General features: G+C 31.1%; 1 protein-coding gene across 1 annotated transcript; it reads right to left on the reverse strand.

The window, feature by feature from the left end:
- Positions 1-9,563: 9,563 nt before the first annotated feature.
- On the reverse strand, positions 9,564-18,365 carry LOTGIDRAFT_235457 (hypothetical protein; the record flags this gene model as incomplete). The annotated part of the gene is made up of 15 exons (XM_009064708.1): positions 9,564-9,834; positions 10,123-10,241; positions 10,549-10,649; positions 10,815-11,017; positions 11,418-11,504; positions 11,986-12,056; positions 12,386-12,498; positions 13,462-13,550; positions 14,019-14,154; positions 15,272-15,409; positions 15,575-15,648; positions 16,796-16,863; positions 17,102-17,153; positions 17,460-17,528; positions 18,021-18,365. 15 exons carry the CDS (start codon positions 18,363-18,365, stop codon positions 9,739-9,741), a joined length of 1,761 nt encoding a protein of 586 aa, XP_009062956.1. The 3' UTR covers positions 9,564-9,738.
- Positions 18,366-20,128: the final 1,763 nt, after the last annotated feature.

Here is a 20,128-nt window from a genome sequence, read left to right on the forward strand (position 1 = left end):
CTTTAAAATATCCCCCCCCCCCCCCCCCCCCCCGGCTCCAACACACACTCACGCACCCTAACACACATGTCGCCAACACATTCGGCTACGTTTGGCGATGCCTCTGCAATTGCCAGCAAACATCGCCAATGCATCGCTGAATATTTCCGATACATCGGCAACAGTCGCCGACCATCGCTGACCGATCTTGGTCATAGTCAGCAGATCCATCGCAGATTATCGGCGAACATCGCAGAACTGTCGCCTAATATCACGCAGACCTTTGCAGAATCACTTCCGTTGCAAATTTTATGAGACTGCTTCACTTTTTCTACAATTTTGTAGCTATCGATCGCACGGCATCGCAAAACTTTTCTACATTTCCCCATCACTGGCAGGTCTCTAAATTTAAGCGCATTATTGTAGAGATTTGACCACGTAGATATATAGATATAAATAGCCTATTTCAAAAGTTTAAGACGTTTTTGATAATGAAATGTTTGCATAATGCCCCTTTGAGATAAGCTTCTCTTAATTGTGTTTATTTACAATTATTTAAAGATTATTTTCACATAGCCCCCCCCGGCTCCAACACACACTCACGCACAATTTTAACAATCTTGCCAGGATACTGCGTTATATTTCGGCTTCATCACAAACTGATAAAGTTCTTGCTTGGATGAATACGAAGGCTGACGACAACTTATTGAAAACTACATCAAATATGTGGAATTATGTCGTACCCTTATAACAAATCGTGTTCAGCATTCAATTACAATTGAGCATAAAATATACAAATACAATTCTGCTTCTGGGGTGAGACAGCTATATTAATATTTGTCATATGCCATTGTTACAGTATAAAGATTTATGTATCTAATATTCTATAATTTCAGAACGTACGTACGTTTGCTGCATAAGCAATGGTACTGAAATGGATAGGAACGAATTTTGAGATTTTGACTATTTTTTTCCACAGAAATACAAATTACCTTGTTGACAAGAACGTCCTACCCATGATGTAGAACAACCATTATAACAAAAACCAGTTTGACCATTACATTGAATATCACTGATACAATGACAGTTATAACTATTGTTATATCCAAAATTATAACCTGAAAATATAACAATATAAACATTAACAAACACTAGTTACAGTATCACATCTTTTATTATTTAAACAATGACAGGTATAACTATTGTTAAATCTTAAAATTATAACCTATAAATATATCAATATAAACATTTACTATAGCCAACACTAGTTACAGTATCACATCTTTTATTATTTAAACAATGACAGGTATAACTATTGTTAAATCTTAAAATTATAACCTATAAATATATCAATATAAACATTTACTATAACAAACAGTATCACATGTTTTATTATTAAAACAATGACAGGTATAACTATTGTTAAATCTTAAAATTATAACCTATAAATATAACAATATAAACATGAACTATAACAAAGACTAGTTACAGTATCACATCTTTTATTATTTAAACAATGACAGGTATAACTATTGTTAAATCTTAAAATTATAACCTGAAAATATAACAATATAAACATTAACTATAACAAACATTAGTTACAGTATCACATGTTTTATTATTTAAACAATGACAAGTATAACTATAGTTAAATCTTAAAATCATAACCTATAAATATATCAATATAAACATTAACTATAACAAACACTAGTTACAGTATCACATGTTTTATTATTTAAACAATGACAGGTATAAATATTGATAAATCTTAAAATTATAACCTAAAAATATAACAATATAAACATTAACTATAACAAACACTAGTTACAGTATCACATGTTTTATTATTTAAACAATCACAGGTATAACAATTGTTAAATCTTAAAATTATAACCTAAACATATAACAATATAAACATTAACTATAACAAACACTTGTTACAGTATCACATCTTTTATTATTTAAACAATCACAGGTATAACTATTGTTAAATCTTAAAATTATAACCTGAAAATATAACAATATAAACATTAACTATAACAAACACTAGTTACAGTATCACATGTTTTATTATTTAAACAATGACAGATATAACTATTGTTAAATCTTAAAATTATAACCTGAAAATATAACAATATAAACATTAACTATAACAAACACTAGTTACAGTATCACATGTTTTATTATTTAAACAATGACAGGTATAAATATTGTTAAATCTTAAAATTATAACCTATAAATATATCAATATAAACATTTACTATAGCCAACACTAGTTACAGTATCACATGTTTTATTATTTAAACAATGACAGGTATAACTATTGTTAAATCTTAAAATTATAACCTGAAAATATAACAATATAAACAATAACTATAATAAACACTAGTTACAGTATCACATGTTTTATTATTTAAACAATCACAGGTATAACTATTGTTAAATCTTAAAATTATAACCTATAAATATATCAATATAAACATTTACTATAACAAACAGTATCACATGTTTTATTATTAAAACAATGACAGGTATAACTATTGTTAAATCTTAAAATTATAACCTAAAAATATAACAATATAAACATTAACTATAACAAACACTTGTTACAGTATCACATCTTTTATTATTTAAACAATGACAGGTATAACTATAGTTAAATCTTAAAATCATAACCTAAAAATATAACAATATAAACATTAACTATAACAAAGACTAGTTACAGTATCACATGTTTTATTATTTAAACAATGACAGGTATAACTATTGTTAAATCTTAAAATTATAACCTATAAATATAACAATATAAACATTAACTATAACAAACACTAGTTACAGTATCACATGTTTTATTATTTAAACAATAACAGGTATAACTATTGTTAAATCGTAAAATTATAACCTGAAAATATAACAATATAAACATTAACTATAACAAACACTAGTTACAGTATCACATGTTTTATTATTTAAACAATAACAGGTATAACTATTGTTAAATCGTAAAATTATAACCTGAAAATATAACAATATAAACATTAACTATAACAAACACTAGCTACAGTATCACATGTTCTATTATTTAAACAATGACAGGTATAACTATTGTTAAATCGTAAAATTATAACCTGAAAATATAACTAAATAAAAATCAGACTTAACACAAAATACTCGCACACAACTTGCACAAAAATAATATGGATAGGTAAAGGGGTGCAACTGGTGCATAAAAGTGGGTAATTCAGCCAGCGAAGTATATTTGTCTACATGTTGAAACCTCAAGTCCTGTCATTTTGCAGGGTAATTAGAGTAAATTTCCCCGGAAAAGTATGTATAACTGAACGATGCTTGTTACAACCGTTTAATGAGAAGCGTGTGGCTTTTCATTTGAATTTCCAATATACAGGAGACACAAGGCAAGACCCAAGTGTTAGTTACCTTATTATATGAAGCGCATGTAACGATGTGGAAAAATAAAGATATGCATATCCGGACGTTTCAAAACTTAAAAACCTATGACGGCAAGTCTCTTTGATGTAAGGGGTTCCATTAAATCGTGTAATGACCTCGGAGTGCTGCCAGGAGGTTTTACAATCGAATCAAAACCTCGTAGCCGGCTTTACAAGTCTGAAATGGCGGTTTTACATCTGTATCAAAACCCCGTCGCCGGTTTTTTAATTGTGAAATGGCGGTTTTACATCTGTACCCAAACCCCGTAGCAGGTTTTACAATTGCATCAAACTCATGCTGTACAACTTGTTAACAAAACAAAATGTTATTGGTCGGACAACAATATTCGTCTGCTACTATCACATTGACAGTCGTCTGTTTTATATGAAAGTGAAATTGACCGCACGTGCACGTACATTCGTGAGTGGATTTATCACATGACCATTAATTGTAAAAACCTTGTAAATTAGGCTATCTAAACGCACGAGCAACATGGGAAATAGATTAACATAATACACATGTAAACCGTTATGTTCATAGTATACATGATTGAAAGATTAGGGAAACATGTTATGTTTAGGTCCATAACAAATATTTGACGTTTTATAAGTCTGATAACCTCGTAGTCGTGTTTTATCTCTTACATAAAGACCTCCGGTCCACTTAATTTTATGTATAACAGAAGAAATAATTAAATCAATATAAATGTAACACTTATAGTTAGTATCATATTTAAAATTGTTTAAATCTATTGTTTTATCTGAACGGCTTGACACATTTTCCAGGTTTACAGGAATTTGAATGACACTGAATATTACTACACAATAAATAGTAATAGTTAATCTGAAAATTTGTCAGTGATAATATTGATAAACATTATATATTGTAGTACAAATTGCATTTAACTTTGAAAAAGTGATGAATATTATACATGAAGGACGTGTAACAGTAAACGTTCAAAAAAATACGAATATTATACATTGAAGTACATGTTGCATTTAACTTTAAAAAAGGGATGAATATTATACATTGAAGTACATGATGAATTTAACTTTTAAAAAAGGACAAATATTATACATTAAAGTACATGATGCATTTAACTTTTAAAAAAGGACAAATATTATACATTAAAGTACATGATGAATTTAACTTTTAAAAAAGGACAAATATTATACATTAAAGTACATGATGAATTTAACTTTTAAAAAAGGACAAATATTATACATTAAAGTACATGATGCATTTAACTTTTAAAAAAGGACAAATATTATACATTAAAGTACATGATGCATTTAACTTTTAAAAAAGGACAAATATTATACATTGAAGTACATGATGAATTTAACTTTTAAAAAAGGACAAATATTATACATTAAAGTACATGATGCATTTAACTCTAAAAAAGATGAATATTATACATTTTGTAGTCACTTAACTTGCAAAAAAGTGAAGGAGTCGCAGCATATTGTAAAGATATAAACAACTAAGTATTATCAACTGTATGAAACGAATGCAATTGATTATGAAGAACATTTATAATACGCTTAAAAAAGGTATTTACAATTTTACGAAAAGTATAATTTCAAAGTCAAAACTTCTTTTGCAGCATATTACAAATGCATGACACAAATTTAGTCCAATTAACAATCAAAAATCTTAGTCGCCTAAAGAAATATTACTTCTCCATACAACTTGATTTATACGTGAATAATATATATGATAAGATCCGGTGTTTGTGGTCAACACATTGTTATCTATGTTAAAGGGTTAAACTATACCATACTTTAAAGTAGTACTGTCTTCAACCATTTGACCAAATGTTTCAATTTAGTCGTTCAAGCCTTAACTAATGTGCCCAGGGCATGTAGAAACTCACAGAGATTAGCTTTATTTCCACCATAAAAGAAATAAATAAGACCAAAATTAGGTTGAATTTTGAGTATAGAGGACGAGAATCAGTTAAGTTATAAAATTAAGTAATATTAGTTGACAATTAAGAACACAAGTTATATGGATATACTACTTCTAGTTTTATTAGTTGACAATTATCTGTATGTCTTCGGAACATTGAAAAACACGAAAACCGCATGAAAACATGTTGGTTTGGCAATGTGCTCTTGAAATGAAATGTCTCACATTTCTTGCCCTTATAAATATTTCGATCAACCTTCCCCGCTCTCGCCCACTCTCAACAAACACAACAATGAACAACAAGAAACTAAAACAAGATTCGTGGATATTTCCAAGTTTTATTTTTGATGGAGTAGACTAAAACTTGTTTTTGAACTTTTAGGCATTGTGCTTTAAATTGAATATTTATGTATTGTTACACATTTTACGACTTTCCTAACCGTATTTTCTATCTTCAAGCATAACACTTGACATGGTTAATACAATACTTATTATGACCTATACAGTGTTACCAGTCTCAACAAATCAAACATTGATTTTCGACAATTATGTCTAAGGCAATACAAAATATAATTTATGTAAAATCGTGAAATCTTGTCTGATCATTTAAAATGCTACATTTGTTTAATTTCTTCTGTCTTCAAAATATTAAGTAAATTAACTTACAAATAGCTTGGTGAAACAGCACTCCTACAAAAACACACAGCGTAACTTTCAACGCCATGTTCAATAGTGTGAACTAGGAAGTAAAATTATTTTGACTTTGCCAAAGTTTATTGTCATAGTAGATCAGTACCTAGTTTCGCTATCTTATATTGAAACTTAAAAATAAAGAAATATAGATACCAAATAGTGAATGAGGAAATAGATTTATAAGGATGTTTAACCACTTCAATTGTAATTATTAACAACAATTGGTGGAAACACTATTGTAGGATGTAGTCCAATGACATACCATTTTAGGGTCATATCTATCTATCTATCTATCTATCTATCTATCTATCTATCTATCTATCTACGCAAGCATATAGCTTGATGACTATGTACTCAATTCAATTTTACTGATAAACATTTCGGTTGCTATTGAAACGGATATTATGTTATTAAGAGATATAATATAATGAAAATTCTTCACGAAGGAGAACGCTCATCAAATATTCTCAGTTATAAAAAGACAGCTACTCAAAGACTTGTCTTGCCTTTGGCCTTCTGATAAGACACGACTCGTTCAATATAAAAACTGAAACAAAAGGTGTTGTAACATTTCTCTCAATGATATTTTGGACTAATTTTGGTGAATTAAAGACACAAGTTCGCCATCTGTTTGACCATTCTTACTTAGTCTCAGAAATGGGAATTTTTTCATCTAAGCTTATTAGTATGGTCATAGCTCTCTGTCGAAATTTGAGCCTTCAAATCCTTGTGTGTCCAGAATTATCCGCGTTTGAATGTTAGATGACGACTTGTCATTTCTTAAGACTCTTCCATATATATACAAATACATTAAGTGTAGAAATAGATAGTGAAATTCCTAATTTGAGATATATTAGCGATTTTAAGCGATTTTCGAACATTTCTAGTGCTTCTGAAGACTATTTACATATATTTTAGACTCAAATCCATGTCCGAAAATAGCGAATCTATCTCTATAATATTAGTAGAGCGGCTTACAAAATTTGAAGGTCAAACATAAGACTTATCTTTTTATATAAATATACTATTCAGATACAAGTTTTGTCAATTTGTCAATCAAAATCAATTATGGTTGTTTTAAGAGTTTATAATGTAAATTACAGAATTATTTTTATTTAATTGATCAGAAGAACAGTCCGATTTCAAATGTCACATGTACCTTCACCCTTTTATTTTTATTTAAATTTTATTGTATATTAATATAATAATTATATGTTCGTTTCGTGCCTTAAGACTGTGAACATCCCTTTATCATTGATATTTTGCTTTAGAACGTATGCATTTTATAACTTTTCTCCCAAACCAACATCATAATTCTCGTGAAATACATATTTTATAAAAATAGTTTTAAATATAACTTCACATCGCCGTAATGAAACGGATTTTACTTGAGAGGATTTAATGAAACGCATTTAATTTCAAGAGAAAAGATTGCTACTATCGTATACTGTAATACCAAATTATATATTCTTGATTATTCTTTATTCAAACAATTTATGAATAAAGTTACATTGTATAAAATATATCAGTCAAAAGATTCCTACCATTGTATATTTTGAACTTGTAGAATGAAGTTATCAAATTATAAATATTCGACTGTATTATATTTAAGAAGTTTATGAATAAAGTTACATTGTATAAAATATATCAATCAAAAGATTCCTACCATTGTATATTTTGAACTTGTAGAATGAAGTTATCAAATTATAAATATTCGACTGTATTATATTTAAGAAGTTTATGAATAAAGTTACATTGTATAAAATATGTCAGTCTAAAGATTGCGTTCATTGTATATTTTTAACGTAGAATAAGTTATCAAATTATAAATATTCGACTGTATTATATTTAAGAAGTTTATGAATAAAGTTACATTGTATAAAATATGTCAGTCTAAAGATTGCGTTCATTGTATATTTTTAACGTAGAATAAGTTATCAAATTATAAATATTCGACTGTATTATATTTAAGAAGTTTATGAATAAAGTTACATTGTTAAATTGTATAAATTATATCAGTCAAAAGATTGCTTTATGGTATATTTTACGTTGACGTACGGAATTCGTCGAAGATTTTCTAGTGAGACAATAGCTCAGGCAAGAGCTCTCGTCTGTGGCGAAATAAGTAATGAGAATGTTGCTCAGCTGACAGTGACAGCCTCTCGAGGCAGTCAGCTCGGCTAGTTCCTCTCGTCTGCGGCAGGCTTTATATCTTTATATATATATATATATATATATATTGTTAGAGATTAGAGGAAGATGTTATAGTTGTAGAGAATGTATAAATTCTTGATTGTTATTTATTCAAAGTGTTTGTATCAGTTTAAACATAGCTACCATATCAAAGTACAAGTCTTCAATTTTACGATCCAATTACTTTTTGGTCAAGTTAATCGAACAAACCCTTACCACTTAGTCAATGGCATCAAGACTCTAAACAAAACGCGTTTGGCCCTGACGTTCAATTTCAGAAAAAAAATTTATTATCTATATGTTTTCTTAAAATTTCCAATACAATATTCATTAGCCGCTGTTACACTGTCATGAAAATGAACCGTACCCGGTTCGGATAACTTTTGGCACTGTGAACGTGGCTATTGACTATCATATAGATAGTAATGTGTTTACTAAGTACTTATATTGTATATTCTGTTTATTCCGATGAGTCAATGTATACAAATTATTAGTAACTTGTGATATACTCACAATTTTAATAAATTAATCTGTTTTCTTAGAAGGAAGGAACTTAAATCAACCCTTATCGCAGGATTAGTGGACTTTGACATTTCCTTTCACTCAAAAGGATCGACTGTCGTGGAAATACGATTATGAATATTCTTTTGTGTTTTATTTAGGTCACCCAATTTGAAATATGTCTCTACTGGCGAGCTAAAGTCGACTGTCGATTCAATGCATCTAATTTAAATCGTTAAACTCAACGGCGATTAAATGAAGTGAAGAAAAATCTAAAGGTGCAAAAAAATATTTCGAATAGGACTTTTTGATATTCGTTATAATACTATTATTGGTAAACCTTAGGCGACATATAGGGGAAGAGATCACATTAAATAACTTAACACAATTCACAAAACCCCTTATTTATATTGTTCATAACGTTTCAACAATTATATACATATATAGCGTTTTGTATAAGACTTCCTCATTTCACCTGATGACAATGTAGATTCGTTGAAACGTTGTCTATAATACAACTAAGGAATAGTATTCAATAAAATTATGTTATTATTGGTATATTAATGTGCTATCTATTTCATTGAGGATTACCCCTTCCTATTCGAAAAACAATATTTAAATCTGTACTACAAACCCGTTAAATGAAGATATATAGATTATGAAGGTAATATGCAATACGCTACATCGGTATGATACAACAAATACAGAATCGATCGTGCAAATCTAGTTATATTGATTGTGGTATACAATGTAAAAAATGGACACATAATATGAACAATAGACACAACACGTGAACAATAGATATACAATGTAAACAATGGACACATAATATGAACAATAGACACAACATGTGAACAATGGACATTACAATGTGAACAATGGACACAACGTGTGAAAAACGAACACAACATGTGAACAATAGACACAAAATGTGAACAAGGATACAACACGTGAACAATAGACACAAAATGTGAACATTGCCAAAGTGATCTATTTAAGAAATTTCTCCGCCTAGTCGCTATTTATTTTAATGATAGGCCGAATTAATCCCCCGTTTTCATCCAATTCTAGTTCTACATCATCATATTTGTCATCATCTTTTATTTTCTGAAAGATACAAACAATAAAAATGAAGATTTCCTCTAGAATACTTCGTCACTCTTATAAAACAAATACATAAATCAAATGGAGATCACGTCCAACATTCTGACAATAAAACTTATAATAATATAGAGGTTTAGAACTACACAGCATACAAAAAAGCAGATTTGCTGTTTCGTTTTATATTTTTAACTGTCGAATGATTAACGTACAAAGTCTGTAGCACACGAGACCTCGGTTTGATTGGTTATCCTTACTACTGGATCATTTTACTATTGTTTTATTGTTGCCTACCTTGGAATAATCTACCCCACATCTAAGCGGTTTTAAAATACAATCTGGGAAGCAACAACAAAACAAATCAAACACTGGCACAGTATAAATTGCTTCTGTTTCGCCTGGCTTTATTCGACCTAGAAAAAAGATGAATGTTCTTGACTCGACTGCAATAAGCAAAGCAATAAGAGCTATGATTGGTTGTATTCGCTGGCGTACAATCTATTCAAGTCGCTGCAAAAGCTGTTGTAGTCAAGGTATAAGACAAAGTACGTAATAGATTTAAATTTTGAAGATACCATCGTGTATGGGTAAAGATATTCCACGAAAGATCATTTAAACCGAAGTTGCTAGTTTTGTTCATTGTAGATGTTTCATTATTTGCTCTTTTTTAAATGCAATAAAAACCCCTTTGATAAATAAATGAAATATTGTGTTCCTAACCTGTGATAAAGCTAACGATACTGCTTACAACAAATACTATTAAGACTGCTACTCCACCAAGCCACAGATAGGATACGCTGTATACTTTGTCTATACCTTCCCTGGAATTTAACATCAAAATGAATCTAAAGATTCCTATACTGACTTGATTTCTTTAGCACTTCACCCTTAGTGATAGCAAATGTGACAGTCCTTCTTTGAGTCTCCATATCGAACAAATACCACGAACAAAAGTTAAAAAGGTAAAAAAAAGATTTCATACTAACGGCGTATAGTTTTTGAAATCTTCTATTTTTTGTATACTTTGTAAAGTGTAGTTGTATGCTGATAATGTGGAGTTAGTCAGAGGGCAGTTATCTATTGGTGCTGGTGGTAATATTGGTTCCTTCATTAAAGATGAGCTCAAGTATGATCCTGTTGACAGCCAGAAAGTTATACAAACCCCACAAACTACACCAACCAGGGCACCCTGTAATGGAACAAGGATGAACCACATAGCCAGCATACGAATAAAAGCATCATTTATAGGGGAAATGTGGAAATGCATCTTCCAGTTATGCATTCTGTAAGATTATGGGGTATACACAACTAATTAATAAATACGTCTAAATCTAAACGATGCCTTAATTAATCAATGTTTAAACAATATGAATGTAAAAAGTCATGTATTTTCAGGAAAAGTAACTGATTTCTTCTAAGTACAAATTAAACCCTATTTGAAATTAATTCTATTTTAAAGCTATCATTGACAAGAAGAAGCTTAATATTAAATTTATAAAACCCTAGAGGATGAAACAGAACAATAAATTACAATAAAATCGATTGAATGTGCTACCAAGAAATTTGATGATATTATATATTTTACTTACTATGTGGTTAACAAAAGGAACTAATGCTGCTACTAAAATCAATCCAGAAGCTGGTCCAACAAAGGATGCCATTAAACTAAATCCTATCTAAATATAGAATTAACTTAATTATTATTTATTTCCAAGAATACACATACATGTATAATAATATCTAAAGCTTAAATGCTGAAGCCTTTTTTTTATATTAACCAACTGTAGTAGTTATTTGTCAGAAATGTTAATCAGGTTTCTTCAAATATCACAAGCACTCGTGGAAAGCAATAGTCTCTAGGCACAAAAATACAGGTAACTATACAAAGCGATGCGGAAAAATATACAAATAAGTGAGAGAGAAAATATGGACTCTATGAGCTAAGGATTGGGTGAATTATAGGGATGCCGAGTTAACACACTCCTTTGCAGAGTGTCATCGGGTATTCAGGGCACAATAAACTTCTTCTATTTTCTACTGTATCGATAATCCAGCACCTCTCCTATTGGCCTCTTGACTTCCGTTTTATAATATATTGATACACCATATTGCAAATTTGTGTCGTGATTTTCGCAACTAGTATAACTGAACACGTACCTGTGACATGTTACCACCAACTGTTGAAATAATCATAGAAGTTGCTACTGCCAATAATCCATAAATAATAACTACAATTACACATAGTTTGGTTGCCTTTGATTATAATAATAAATATAGAATATCGCAAAAATATAGAAACTGAATAGGAATTAGGTCGATAATTCATGCTTGTATTCACTACTACATTTTTCATGTCTTGAAATTGATATTAAAAAAGGTTTCAGACAGTGACAGCGAACACAATAAGATCGACATTTCCCACTGAATGAACCAGGATGTTGTTACAAATTAGGGGATAATTTGAACTAATGATAGTGTGTGTATTATATACTTGGGTGAAACAGAAAACCAATTATCTACTGAAATGTATAATTATGTATTGAATAGTTGAACCAACCCGATATTCTAGCTAAGATGGTTTTGACTCTGTCAGATTTCTTCGACATAAACGGCATGACATAATCTTCAACTGTTTGTGCTGAAAGAGCACTCAGACCAGATGATAATGTACTAAAGTAGAAAAGTACAATATAAAAAGTTATTGCATTTACCACAATAATGTTTATTACAATGATATGAAAGAAGATATGTGTTACATTTACCACAATAAACTTTATCACAACACAGGCCCGTAGCCATGGAGGGTTAAAAAAAGAGATGTCAACATTTATTTTTAAATATATTAACGGCAGTCTTTGTTAAAAGACAAATAAGCAATAAATTCGCTGGGAAATATCAAGAAATCGAGTTTCCGGCGTCTAATTCTGAAAATTTCGAAGCGGCATACCACAGACCCTATACAAACAATCTTGAACCTTAAATTCGCTGGGAAATGTTAGGAAATCGCGTTTCAACATTTACCACAATAAACTTTATCACAATAACGTGATAGAAGATATGGCAATAGTTATTACATTTTCCACAATAAACTTTATCACAAATAACGTGATAGAAGATATAGCAAGAGTTATTCATTTTCCACAATAAACTTTATCACAATAACGTGATAGAAGATATGGCAATAGTTATTACATTTTCCACAATAAACTTTATCACAAATAACGTGATAGAAGATATAGCAAGAGTTATTACATTTTCCACAATAAACTTTATCACAATAACGTGATAGAAGATATGGCAATAGTTGTTACATTTTCCAGAATAAACTTTATCACAATAACGTGATAGAAGATATAGCAAGAGTTATTACATTTTCCACAATAAACGTGATAGAAGATATGGCAATAGTTATTACATTTTCCACAATAAACTTTATCACAATAACGTGATAGAAGATATGGCAATAGTTATTACATTTTCCACAATAAACTTTATCACAATAACGTGATAGAAAATATGGGAATATATATCTAATATTACATTTACTCCAATTAAACTTATTATTATATTATTATAATTACATTAACCAAAAGTTATCACAGTATCTCCATACTAAAAATAAAGTTTAAGTACCTTAATGATGCACTAAAGAGTGAAGCCATAAATAAACCAGGCATACCAGGTAAATTTGCAAACAAATCCAGGACAAACAATGGCATTATCTGAAAGACAGGTAGCTTAAAATATTATACTTTATCATACACAGAGTATTATATGTCGTCTTCTTGTTGCTGTGCGTCTTCGTACTCTGATGTATTAAAAGGGAAGGCTCGCTTGCATCATAAGCCACATACAGGTTCAGCACATTCTCTCCTTAGCATTTTATTTCATTGTAGAAATAAAACATACGGACAGTAATCAGAAATGAATGAAATGAGGTTTACAAGCAATAATTTGCTCTAAAAAAAAACAGTCGTAAAACAATAGGCCATCGTAATTCGATTATTGATTTTTGATCATGGTGTCTTTAAATTTTTATCTTTACACAATCTCTAATCCGCTTATTTCACTAGACATTCTATTTCAATTCCACAAAAAGTGATATAGATTGTGTTTTTTTAAAAGCTTTAACCTGCATCAGCAAACTTTGAAAAAAAATCCAAGGGCTACTATTTTCAACAATACAATACCTGATTAGCATTGTCAATTTGTCCACTAGCCATTGGATCACATTTTATTTTACTATAGTAGGCAAAGGCTACCAGGCCTTCCAACATAGCTAATGTCATAGTAATGAAAAACATAGGACCAACCATTGCCATCACTCTGTAAAAGAAAAATTAACTTAACATACACAAACACGTTACTAGAATTTACATTGTATTTATTTGATATTTTGGTTATTTTTTATTATTATAATAAGGAAAGTCATTCATTGAAGCTTCATTTACTCTTTTAAGTAAATGTCTGTAAAAAAGTACAAATAACATAATAAGACACAACAAATTCATATAACAAGTCTTTCTGAGGATATGAATTTTATAATAAAAAATCAAATTTTTATAAATAAAGATCATACAGGTAAATTTAACTTTTGATTTATTGAAGCCTATAAGGATATCTACCTGGTGGATCAAAAATAAAAACCTCTATAGTGACGTTATCCCTATTTTCATATCAAAATCCCAGGGATGTTATCTATAATATATACGACTCTAAGGGCCGTATGCAGCGCTCTTACCTTGACTAAAGTTGAACTTCGGCTAATGTCGAACTTTACAAAGTTAGGATTAAGGCTTTCATTTTCTACATTTGATAGTCAAATTTAAGCATGACTTTCGTAAAGATCGACCGATGCATACCTTAAGTTCGACTTAAGTCTAAGTTTAGTCAAAGTTTAGGTAAAGTACGAGCGTTGCATATGGCCCTAAAAGTTATATTCCAATAGCTCAATAGATGAATTAAGTTTGCAGATACGAGTTACATCCCTTCGACGGAAAGCGACTCTTTCATATCGTAATATTTTATATTTAATTACGAAAGTAACGGATAAAAACTCTGATGGACACTACCACGAGAAAAGTTTGTTCGAGCGCTGCGTTATTGCGTTACTGGGTATAGTAAGATCCACGCCCGTTGTCTACAACAATCTTGTTCCGACTTTTTAGCACGTGGTGTATATTTACTTGACAAATTTTCAAAGTCTTAACAAATAGGAAGTCTGTCACTGGTTAATTAATGAACTGAACGAGTAGCGCACCTTATTTCATTATAATTGAGGTATAATATGTTATATACCTGAAAAATTAACACAGATCCTTGCCAGTTTATATATGCCATAAAAAACACGCTGACGCTTAAAATAAAAAAGCTCTCGGCAATGTTTAATCCCGTACAGATAAAATAGTATGTAGTGCATGTAGCATGATGTATTCAAACTTACTTTTGGGCATCACGTTTAGTAGGAGTTGATGAGATACGTTGAATGGAAGCTTGACCAACAGCTAATCCCATTGTTCGTAATGTCATACCAATAACCAAGATCCAAAATGTATGTCGGATTGTTGGGTCTGGACTAAAGCTAGATATAGATAGAAGCATTAATAGGAAATTTATTACAGACATTGCTTGTTTTGAGACCTAATTGGTTACTACATCCGTCAGATTGGAGCTTGGACAAAAACTAGAGACCATTTTAATTTTGAAACTTCATATCTCAATTAATCTCAAAATTATCTGTACTTACTTGAACATTTTTAAACGACCTCCTTCTTTTCCCAGTCGAAACACTTCTGATGGACCACCAACATCCATCGTGCCCTAAAAATATTAAAAAGTATAATATTTCTTTATTCTAATATCATTACTTGAAATGATACAGATACTAAATTGATCTGATGTAATTGTATAAAGATACTCAATTGTGACGTCAAATAAAAATTAGTTATGTCTTCCAATACCCATAATAATACTTGCTTACATCAACATTCTTGGTTTGATCCCATTATCAGTCAGAAAACTTTCATCGACTAAAGTTGCGGGCATACGAGCCGTCTTGGTCGGAGACTTTTGTTGCCGATTAGAGTCTTGTCTTGAGTTTCAACGACTGGCACGGGCACACGAGGAGACAAAAATCTTCAGTCGGTCGTTTTCCACCTTGTCGATAATCACGTGAGGAGCATGCAATTGAAAGAAAAAAACTGAATCGGACTGGGCGATTAAGGTCTGTCTTGCAGATGATAAAACTATCGGAGACAATTATCAAACTTGTTTGATATTATAAATCCTGTCGGCGACACGATGATCTTGTGGAAGCAGGGGAACTCGCGAGATTTTACTCAAGATTCGATTCGGAGACAAAAATCTCCGAGCAAGACCGCCCGGTCTTCCCGCACCTTAAGCAAAACCAGTTGACCCTGTCTCAAGTATAGGTTTATAAAGCTTGTGAGCTTAGTTTTTCAGATTTCCCCTTTCCGCATTGTACATTGTCTGGAATTGACTTAATTAAGAAACACTATTAAAGCATGTTTACCTTGATTAAAACAGCAAATATACCCATGATCATGATTAAAGTTTGAAAGACGTCCGTCCAGACCACTGCCTTAAAGCCACCCTGTATTCAAATAGTAAGTATTATTCCCTCAATGTACATTTGACCGATTCCGTTGCAAGGCAATTGCAAGTAGATAGAACTACTTGCCATCGACGAAAGAGTTATTTTCCAGAACTTCCAGAATTTCTTACTTTGAACGTATACAAACATTTACGTTACATTTAGAAGAAGAACCGAGGTTGTCAATAATACAAATAATACTTAAAGCGGAGAAGATGCAATGTGTTTCTGGTGAGAAGAACTCTAACGATGCATGATGTGAACATACGAAATGATTATTTCAAGACTGATATTGAGTTGCCGGACTATTTATATTTTCAATGTTGAACTCGGGGTCTTTATTCAAAATCTTACAATTGTAGTATATATCATAGATGCTGCTGCCACGGTTGTCATCGACCAAACTAACGGAAAACCCATTACTGAAACAAAATAAAAATAGCATTAGATAAAAGCAAGAACAAAAGTCTCACAACCAAACTTACTGTAGACTATAAAGTCAAGTTTTATCTAGAAGAAAAAAACAAGAAACATAAATTTCCAAATAAGACTTTTAGCTTTTAGTGCACAAATAGATAGTTAATTTTGCATTGCAATAGGTCATATTCTGAAATTTTATATTTCACTTTGAATCAAAACCGTTCAATACAAATTGCCTACCTGCTTGAAGAGCTATTGCAGGACCAAATAATACCACACCCATGTATAAAATCTGAAATAAAATTCATTGGTGTAGTTTAATTAAATAACAATACTTTCAGTTGGTTAATCGATGTCTAAGGGAAATAACTACCAAGTGTTAATCAAATCAAACTCATCTCATTTTAGTTGATTTAAGATTCAGTCACACAATGTATTCCCAAAATTCCACCATTGGCCATTTTTGAAGTCATAAAGAGTAGTGATCGATGCCATTTCACAACCAGGTGACCTACAACTCAGATCCTACTGTATATGGAGATGTACGAAAACAATAGAACATTCTTCCTCATCATGAGATACTTATATGATTACTCACCGTATTCAGTACTGCTAATGTAGAACCAACAGCTCGAACTGCTCTGGATTTGAATCTTAAATCTAGATACTACATAAAGAGAAATTTTAACTGCAGTTGTTTTTTCAATAGTATGGAGTTCTGAATACATTTCTGCACAGGCAGAACTTGTGAGTACCGAGGAAAACTTTTAACAAGTAAGGGAACTTGAAAAATACTTATATACTCTGAGGGAAAGGACTATTGAAGCATTAAATTCAAATGAATATGAATATTATTCCCAGATAACAACTATAAGCACTCGTATAGTCTTTGAATGGCATTTAGCAATTGTGAGTACGATATATAGACACAGCTTTATGGAACAACAATCACTGGTTAAAGTTTTATGCAACGTTTCGACGTGTTTCCGTGTTTCAGGCACACGTTGTATAAGACTTAAACCAGTGATTGTTCCATAAAGCTGTGTCTATATATAAGCACTCGTGAGACAAAACGTAGCTAATATTTTTCAGTTAAGGTCATGGTATATGAAAGTGCAAAGGAGGTAAATAATTTAAATAAAAAAGACTCTCCGCTTACCTGATATACGCTAGTAATTTTCAAAGGATGGATCAATGGAACTATCATACGAGCTCCAATCAACATCACAAATAAAAATCCAAAACAACCCCACCAAAACATCATTCCAAAGGTGTAGATCTCCGCAGGAAACCCTAACATCATTATGGAAGACTCAAAGCTAACCATAAGGGACAGGGTTATGGGTACGATTTTCATCGATCGGCTTCCAACAAGATATTCCGATGTTGTTTTCTTTTTGCTACCGGCCAAAGCATAGTAGATACCAATGCCAACCGAAATTATAATCGTAATTGCAAACACGATATAATCAGCATAATGAAAACCACGAAATTCTACAGCCATCTTGAATGGTGCCTAGATCAAAGAGAAGAGCAAAAAGTGATCTATCTTCTTGTAAAATGAATTAAAGATTTATTGTTGGAAGGTTGTTAATCCTTTGAATTAAATGAAACAAAGTTTCGAAATCTAATATTGTTTCTTTTTTGATTAATTTCTTATCATAATTTAACTTGCTATTTATATTTAAATCTCCATTGCTTTATAATATATTACTAAAATCTGACGTCAAACGATTTCCTAGATTCAAAAGGTTTTTTTTCTGCCAAGCTTCATTTCTTACTACTTTAATCGAATACTTCCTATATATTGACCAAACTTTGAATTTGTTTTACGAATTATTTCATTCCTGCAACATTCTGATTCTAAAATCGAATTAGCTAAAAAAAAAGAAAAGAAAAATGTCGTACGTACCACAAAGTGTTCTGTTGTTAACTTACATTCTGAACACCCCCATCCTTTTGCAGGTTATGATCGTGCATTTTAATAACCATTTGTAGACGAGCTCTAGAATATCATTAACGTGAATTCTAGATATGGTTGTGATAAATTTTAATAAGTTAATAAAAGTAGTAGGTCAGTGCAAGGAACTTCAAACTCTTCTTTGCTTGAAAGTATGAAAATAAGCAGGATTTTAACATGAATGAAATGAATGGAGTTTTACGTCCTACTATTCTGCACCATGTGGGCAAGACGGGCAACGCCATTAAGGGTGCTTTGAGGGAAATTATGCTAGAACAGCGGCATTAGCCTGCTCTTCTTCGATTTCCAACTGTCGAAGGATCTTAAACGTGCCCAGCTTGTAGCTCACGGGGCTTTTCCTTGTCAGCCCCTGCTACCTGCATCACTGACAGGGGAAAGTGAAAAATTGGACGAATAGTCATAATACTATGGCATGTCGTGTGTTAATTGACTATTTTATCACCAAACACGACAACGTCAATGAATAACGAGAGCATAGGTTCTAATATAAGTTCAAAACATCCTTTAACATTGGCAACATTGAATATCGAATATTATGATAAAGGATTTCATGGCCACACCTCGTATATTTTCTAAACAAATGTATGGTCATGGTTCAACTGATAAGACTGAAAGTACAAAATTAACATTTCAAGAGAAGCATAACTTATACCCCTGTCACATCGGAAAGGCGTCCCTAACTTCCCTAACTGTGATGCTATGGCAGAGGAAGATTGGCTCGTAAGAGTGATATGAGCATATAGGAATCGTCAGATATCGTGCTGTGGTCATTATTGTCCCCAACGATCGAGTGTTTTAGGCTTGTACCACGATCCTTGGGAGATTCTGCTTTTCTTGTGCGATCAGCTATAAAAACTTGTTCCATGATATAATAATTATTATTTCAAATTCATCATTAACAGAATATTATTATTATCATATATATTATGGAATAGATCCATTTTATGAGGACTGTTGGCACGAACCATAAAGTAGTCACTAAATCTAATTGTGGTCTATGGAAATGCAGATATATATCATTTCACTTTAATAAACGGGTTCTATCCCTTCGACGAAATTTAGAAAATATCATTTCCGCTATCTGTATCACGCTTTAGATTGGCCTGCGATATAAGAAAGACGTGAAGGCAATCTTATTAAAGCAAGAAATAATTGAAATTGAAATCTTATCTGCATCAATATGAATTATCATAAAACTTTATCAGGCCTACCAAAATCATCATTTATTTAATCATTTATCGTCACTTCTTCCTCTGTTATACATTTAATGAAGACGAGTCGAAATT

Source organism: Lottia gigantea (assembly GCF_000327385.1).
Source record: "Lottia gigantea unplaced genomic scaffold LOTGIsca_64, whole genome shotgun sequence".
Lineage (NCBI taxonomy): Eukaryota > Metazoa > Mollusca > Gastropoda > Lottiidae > Lottia > Lottia gigantea.